The 8,045-nt window shown below is 36.2% G+C and overlaps 1 protein-coding gene across 1 annotated transcript in view; it reads left to right on the forward strand.

The window, feature by feature from the left end:
- MCF2 (MCF.2 cell line derived transforming sequence) overlaps nucleotides 1-7,594 on the forward strand; it is a 95,280-nt gene extending 87,686 nt beyond the window's left edge. Inside the window, exons 24-26 of the mRNA XM_063083487.1 lie at nucleotides 191-269; nucleotides 1,036-1,102; nucleotides 7,534-7,594. Coding sequence (XP_062939557.1) covers nucleotides 191-269; nucleotides 1,036-1,102; nucleotides 7,534-7,594 — 207 coding nt within the window. The remainder of the gene's footprint in view (nucleotides 1-190; nucleotides 270-1,035; nucleotides 1,103-7,533) is intronic.
- The last annotated feature ends 451 nt before the right edge of the window (nucleotides 7,595-8,045 follow it).

The following is an 8,045-nucleotide window of genomic DNA, read 5'->3' on the forward strand; positions in this document are numbered from 1 at the left end:
TCTGTATTATTTCATCTAATCTGATGGCTAATCATTTGCTTCTTATAAATTTTAAGAATCAAAAGGTTAGAATATGAATACAATGTTTTAGTAAGTAGATCATGATTGGTATACTTTATTAAATTTGTTTTATTATAAAGTACTCTTTTAAAAAGGAAACATGTCCCCCCCCCATTTTTTTAATCTTTAGGCTCCAAATGTAGATGTGAAGATGTTATGGTTAAAAGAAATAAGAAATATTCTGTCGAAGCAACAGGAACTTATGACAGGTAAATTCAAACGTGCGTTCTTCAGAACAAGAATTATAGCAACAGCTCATTGACTAGAATTTTGTAATAATTTTTGCAGGGAATGGGACTGATATTTACTTTATACTATTTATAATGAGAGGACTTATTAAACTAATTAGAAGCAGATTGAGATTCAGAGCGTTGTTTAAACTATTTTGGAGAATGAACTTTACACTAGAAAATGAATCCTAGTGCTTGAGTAACAGTTTAGAAGCAGCATAGTGAAGTCACTGTGTTTGTACCCAGTCCTTTCCGGGAGGCAACTCTGCTTAGGACCTTGAGTAATCAGTGCTTGGTAATGTTAAGTTGGGGGCTGGTTCTAGTTCTAAACTCGGACTTCTTTAATAAAATATTACATAGTTTGGACGTTTCCAAATTCCAACTTCAGACTGGCTTTCTCTCTGGTTATTTCAGGTCCATGAAAGTTAACTTTTGTGTGTGTGTGTGTGTGTGTGTGTGTGACCGGTAAGGGGATTGCAACCCTTGGCTTGGTGTTGCCCGCACCGCGCTCCGCCAGTGAGCGCACCGGCCATCCCTATACAGGATCCGAACCTGCGGCCTCGGCGCTCCCAGCGCCGCACTCTCCCGAGTGAGCCACGGGGTTGGTCCCCATGAAAGTTAACTCTAATGGGAATGATTTTTGTGTGTGTGTGTGTGTGTGTGTGTGAGTCATTGACCTTCAAGAAAGTAAGAACTGTGGCTTCTGAATGATGCTTATAAAATAAAGCTTTGTTTTACTTCACAGTTAAAAAACGAAAGCAACAGAATCAGTTAACAGAACAGGGTCAACTTTCTCCTCAGCAGAACGAAGAGTAAGTAATTATTCTTTAAGAAATATCACTCCTGCAATCTTCTGTTTTCCATCCATAACGTGAAACAATGTACAAAGTACATTGAAACAATGAAACAAAGTATCTCAAACAAAAACTACCCACCATTTTAGCAGTAACCCATCAAATTCCATAAACACATCATTTTCTCAGTTCTAGCCTCATATTGGAGTCTGATAGTTCCTCACAGGATCCCTTGGGCTGATTTTTAAACAGATTGTAAATGCTTTGTTCTTAATATGCCATGAGAAGAGTTACATGCAGACTGACAGTAAAGGTGGTTGCAGTCATGGCTTTCTCTTCAGAGTATTTTTGGTCACTTCCGATCTGATTGGAGAAAGTTATAAGAGTATGGGAACAGAGCAGATGAAGGACTGGCTCACAGCTTTGAGTCCCTTGATGGAGACCACTTGCTGGTGATTAGATCTCTCTTTCTGCATATTTAGAGAGGAGATATGGATCCCAGGAGGGAACAGAGTCTGGGCACAACCACGATGTCCTTAAGGAAGGTGGCAGTCCTATATGATAATGCACTGCTGTTGGTTTAGAGATGAAGTCTTTTATTCTGCCTCTAGGAATCATAGAAAGTGGAATTTCCACAGAACATTTGCGTGTGTGCAGAAAGAATCCCCATACTCATTCCAAAGCCTTGGCACAGAGACTTACCATGAAGCATCTGCTTGGTGAAGGGATCATTGTATGACTTATCAGAAATAATGTTTTTCCCTTTGTTGCATATCAACTTTCATAAGTAGCTAAAATCAGGTACAACTTGTAGTGGTTCATCCGGGGCTTTAGGAGAACCATTTAGAAGTCATAGGGGAAGCCTTTATCTTCCAGGATTCACAATACTCAATTTTTTAATTATACATTATAGGAATAAAGTCTTTAGGTTTTATGCAGTAATTGACTTAATAGTAGCTGGTACAAACTAACAGTTGAAAGTCCACAGGGCGACAGGGATTGTACTCAATATACTTGCTTCGGATCTAGAAGGGAGTAGTTTCATAGTTGCATAATACAGAACATGATCACTTGGATCCTAGGATTTAAGCTTTTGTATATTATAAACTATTGTCACACAGACTTAAATAGGGAAGTATCAGCTGTTTGAATGAATTCTTCTTAACACGTAATATCAGTGGAAGAAATCCCATTTTTAATTTCTTCTTCCGCTTCTTCTTTTCTTTTCTTCTTTTTTCTTTTGTGGCTGGCGGGTAAGGGGATCTAAACCCTTGACCTTGGTGTTACGACACCCACTCTAACAAGTTGAGCTAATCGGCCAGCCTTGTTATTACTCTTAGACTGTACAAAACCTCACTTACTTTTATCCGTTGCTATTTTAGAAAGCAACAGGGAGCTTTTGTACGTGCTGAGGGAGCAGAATTGGAGCCCACTAGTGCTATGGTGGAGGTCACTGAAGCAATCATGTCAGCTCAGGCAGAAGCAAATACAGGTATGTGGCATGGTCATCCCAAGGTGAATGAGATTCGTGGCTGTCTAGGTTTTTATCTCCATTGTTAATTTGGAAAATCTACCTATCTGTTTTTTTTATTAAAGTAAAACTTTATTTAAATTTTTTTTATTGAAATGTAATTGGTTATACGTTTGTAGGGTCCAGAGTTGAATATCAATACCTGTGTACAATGTGTGATGATGAAATCAAGATAATTCGCATATTCATCATTACAAAACATAATCATTTCTTTGTGTTGAGGACATTCGATCATTTAGTATAAAGAAAATAAAGTTAACCCATTTTTATAAGGCTCTTATGTCTTGTATATGCAAGATACTCTGATGGGTACTATAGAGCAGTGGTCATTAATTTATTTAATTCAACACAGATTTTTAAAATGTATTGTTTATTATTTATTTTTTGCATTTTATAATTCAGCAAATATTAACCTGGCATGACCTGTGTGTCAGGAATTGTGCAAAGTGCTGGGCACACAGTGTAATTCAGCTGACATCCCCACGCTCCTAGCTGAAACTAGGAGGGTATAGAAAGATAATACAACAAGTAATTAAAATTTAGTGCATTAATTGTTACAACAGGGAAGTACAAGGTGCTGTAAAAGCACACAACAGGATCACCTAAACAACTCTGGGATCAACAGCATAGACTTATCTTGAGAAATGCCTATCAGAGTGCCTGATACTTGATACTTTTTAAAAAAAATTAATTGACACATTGTAATTGTACATGCTTAAGGGGTACAATCTGATGTTTTGATATATATATGTTGCATAATAATTGGGTCAGGATAGTTAATGTATCAAGCACCTCCCTCGGTTATCATTTCTTTGTGGCGAAAATGTTCAGAAGACTCTTCTCTTGCTATTATGTAATATCCAAAAATTAATTATCAACCATAGCCGCCCTACTGTGCCATAGAACAACCAGAACTTATTCCTCCTATCTAATTGTAATTTTGTACCCATTGGCCAACCTCTCCCTGTTTTTCCTCCCTCCGCCCTTCCCTCCCCACTCTCTAGTAGCCACTTTTCTATTCTCTGCCTCTAAAATATCAACTTTTTTTCCCTTACATTCCACATATGAGTGAAGTCATATGGTATTTGTCTTTCTGGACTTGGCTTATTTCTCTTGACAGAATGACCTCTAAATCCATCCATGTTGCTGCAAATGACAGGATTTCATTCTTATTTTGGCCGAATAGTATTCTGCTATGTATATATACCACATTTTTTAAATCCATTCATCCATTGTTGGACACTGAGGTCTATTCCATATCTTGGCTATTATAAATTGTGCTGCAATAAACATGGGAGTGCAGATATCTCGACATACTGACTCCATTTCCTTTGGATATATACCCACTGATAAGATTGCTGAATGAAATAGCAGTTCTATTTTTAGTTTTTTGAAGAACCTCCATTCTGCTTTCCATATGGCTGCACTACTTTAAACTCCCGCCAATGGTGTGCAAGTGTTCCCTCTCCACACCCTCATCAACACTTGTCTTCTTTTGTCTTTTTGATAACAGCCATTCTAACCGGAGTGAGGTGGTATCACATTGTTGTTTTGATTTGCATTTCCCTGATGATTAGTGATTTTGAGCATTTTTTCATGTGCCTGTTGGTCATTTGTATGTCTTGTTTTGAGAAGTGTCTGTTAAGATCCTTTGCCCATTTTTCAATTGGGTTATTTGGTTTTTTGCTGTAGAATTGTTTAAGTTTCTTATATATTCTTGATGTTAACCCCTTGTCAGATGTATAGTTTGCAAATGTTTTCTCCCATTCTGTAGGGTGTCTCTTTACTCTGTTGACAGTTTCCTTTTATGTGCAAAAGCTTTGTAGTTTGATGTAATCCCACTTGTCTATTTTTGCTTTTCTTGCTTATCCCTTTGAAGTCTTATTTAAAAAAATCCTTGCCACAGCCCCATGTTGTGGATCGTTTCCCCTGTTTTCTTCTAGCAGTTTCATAGTTTTGGGTTTTACATTTAAATCTTTCATCCATTTTGATTTTTTTTGGTTGTTTTTCAATTTTATTTCCATCCATTTTATATTCAACAGTGTGTTGTTTCAATACATGTATATACCACACAATAATTCACTTAGGGTAGATAGCATAGTTTTATACCCATTAGTCCACCCCTTCTCATAAGTTGATTTTTATATATGGTAAGAGATAGGTGTCTAGTCTCATTCTTCTGCATGTGGATATCCAGTTTTCCCAGCATCATTTATTGAAGGGACTGATACTCAGTACTTACATATGATGGTCCTTAATCTGGAGGAGTTCTCCACTAGTTGAGGAGAAACAAGTAGTGGCAATCCTGCTGAGTTTTCAGTTATCTATTTATAGGTCACCTCCCTCAGATCATCTATGCTGTGGTCCCAAGAGTGATAAGGAGAGAGCCTAGTATCAATGCCTACATTTGATAGGTGAGAAAACCAAGTCAGATAAAGTTGGCATGACTTTTACAAGGTTACATGAATAGTTTAATGTGGCCAGCAAGAAATTTTAATTGGCTGCTTTCAATAGATTGCTTAACCCAAGTAAATTTGATTTTTAAAAAAATAAGTACTTCCTACACACAGGCTCTTAGGAGACATACAATGTATAAAATGTGCTCTCTGCCTAGTAAGAGAGACAAGCCAAGCCAAAATAATAGTAATACCATACCAGGCAGAACTTAATAAGTACTATTTGAATGGAATCAATAAAAATGCTACAGAACAAATTTTTTGGAATAGATGATTTTCTGTAAGGAAGGGTAAATATTCTCTAAAATGTTATTTAACTTATTATTTTTAACAACTCTCCCACCAACCCTCCTGAAAAGTAAAAGAAGTATATGGCAGTCCAGGCCCTTTCTGAAATGTCAGAAATTCTAAAATAGTACAATCTAATTGGAGGTTTTGTTACAGAAAGATACTATTCTTGGCGCACTGAAGGTTACAGCCCTGAGTATTATAGTTAGTTTTACTTCTCACCTTGTGACGAACCACCACCATTAAGTAACTGCCACACTCCATATTTTTCTTATAGTTTGGACTGGGATGCCACGATCTGCAGTAACCTCTGTAGAGCCTGAGGAATGGTCAAGAAACTATTTCTACTCTACTCGTGATGACAATGAAGGAGAAGATAGGCCCCCAAAGGTTAGTAGCAACATGTTAAATTAAAACTCTCGAGGCCATTTTACTGATGAAATAGGTGGGGTACATAGGGCAATATTTTGTCCCCATCCTTGAGGTCATTAGGAGTGTTTCATGGTCAAAAGATTTGAAGCACATCTTCTTAAGAACATTCAGTAAGCACTTCCTTCTTTAAGTAGAACTTTTTTGAGCTATACATGAAGGTCCTACTAAAGTTGATGAAATAAATAGTCGATCTTTCTAAATCTCTGTAAACTGACCAGTTTTATCTTTAGCTGAGCTTCGCCGCTGTTTTCCATCTAGGATTGTGAAATAGAGTCAGAGAACAAAGGAACTTCAAATATACTTTAAAAATCAGCTTAGATTATGGACTGGAAAATATAGGAAATAAACATTATACATTAAAAACTATTTAATAACCTTTGGGGAATGTATTTTAGTGGGATCTCAAAAATGTGCTAGTGATAACAACCCTTAGCATATTAGAGAAGGGGGCACCCTATAAAATTAAAGGAGGTTGTCTTAGGGTAAAGGTTAAGTATTTTATGGAAGAAATACTTTGCAAGTTGTTAGGATTAAAGGGAAGTTAGGACTCTTGAGGGTAAATCCCCACTTTTCTGAAGTCACCAGCTTGGAGAGCTGCACAGCACTGACTCTGAAATGCTTTCTTTAAAGAAGTAACAGAGATTCCTTCTTCTAATAATGTGATGACCATAATATATATAGGTATAGTAGTTTACAGTTTACTTAATGCTTTCTCAATTAAAATTCACAGTATTAGTGTGAGAAAGGGCAGGCTTTATTACCTCCATTTTACTGAGGAGGCTCAGAGCTGGTAAGAGATTGATTCAGAGTTAACTGTCCAGACCAGTAGTTCTAAAACTTTTTAATAAAGTTACCTTTTACATTCTTAAAAATTGAGAACCCTGAAGAACTCTTGTTTATGGAGGTTACATTTATTGATATTTGCCATATTGCAACTTAAAACTGAGAAATAAAAAATGTTTAATTTACTCAGTATTTGAAAATATTAATAAACCATTATGAGTTTATATAAATAGAATTTTTCTTAAAAAGTTATGTTTTTCAAAACAAAAACATTAGTGAGCAGAGTGGCATTTAAAATTTTTTTGTACATCTCTTTACCATCTGGCTTAGTAAAGAACAGCTGGATTCTTATATCAGCTTTTGCATTCAATCTGTTGTGCCATACACATCAAGTAGCCCCTAGAAAATTCCACTGTATACTTCTGAGAAGGTGAAAGGAAAAAAAGCAAATAATGTGTTAAGGTAGGTTTGATCTTGCAGACCCTTGAAAGGGTCTCAGGAACCCTGAACGGTCTGTTTCCCACACTTTGGAAACCATTGGTTTAGACTAATAAAAGAAATGTTAATATCCTAAATTGATGTCATCTGAGGATAGAATGGGTAGGGCTAGTTTTTCAGATGCAAACAACAAGTCAGAGAAAACCAATTTGTGTTTAAACATTTGCTGTAGATGATCTTTGAAGGGATTGTCAAAAACTAAATTTTATGTAAGCTTTTTTCCAGCTCTGGCGACAGAAAATAAATATGCAAAATTAATTAATGCTTTAATCACAGGGATGGAAATATAGAAAAACTTATTAGTTTTCCTCTCTTCTCTCAATAATTCCCTAAGTTGTGCTACTATAAAAAAACATACAAAAGAGCAATACAATGCATTCCACCCCCCCAAAAGTAGAAGCTGGAATAAGCTATTTAGCAAACCGAAAACTGAGAAATAATGGGTGCCGTTTCCCTTGTAGAGGTCCGTGTTGGAGATGCCTCTTCTATCTTGATGAAGCTACTATGTCACATGGCAAGTAGCTCTTTCTTGCCTGTTCCTCAGCCCATTTGGAAAAAATACTGCCAAAAGATGTTCAGCCCAAATGACGTGATGTGGTTTTCAGGTTAATTCCATTGGACATGCAGAGAATCAATAGCACATGATTAATTTTTTTCATTTTATAAAAATTCTAATTATGGTAGTCTTTCTTTTAAAAATCATTTATTCAAAGTGCAAGATACAGTGCTGGAAACATTCTCATTTCAGAATACTTTTGTACTTGAAAATTACTTCTCTGTCTACTTTGTAACCAAATGCAATCAGTGTGCCTTGGATTGTTTAGCTTATTAATGAATTAAGTTAAAACAATGGCTGTAAAATGACTAAGGCCAAGTAAAGCACAACATTATGATTTAATGTGCTTTTATTGGACCCAGAGCTTCTCTGCCCATTATTTTAACCTGTGCAAAATGGTAAAAGCCCATAAATCCT

Source organism: Cynocephalus volans, chromosome X (genome assembly GCF_027409185.1).
Source record: "Cynocephalus volans isolate mCynVol1 chromosome X, mCynVol1.pri, whole genome shotgun sequence".
Taxonomy (NCBI): Eukaryota; Metazoa; Chordata; class Mammalia; order Dermoptera; family Cynocephalidae; genus Cynocephalus; species Cynocephalus volans.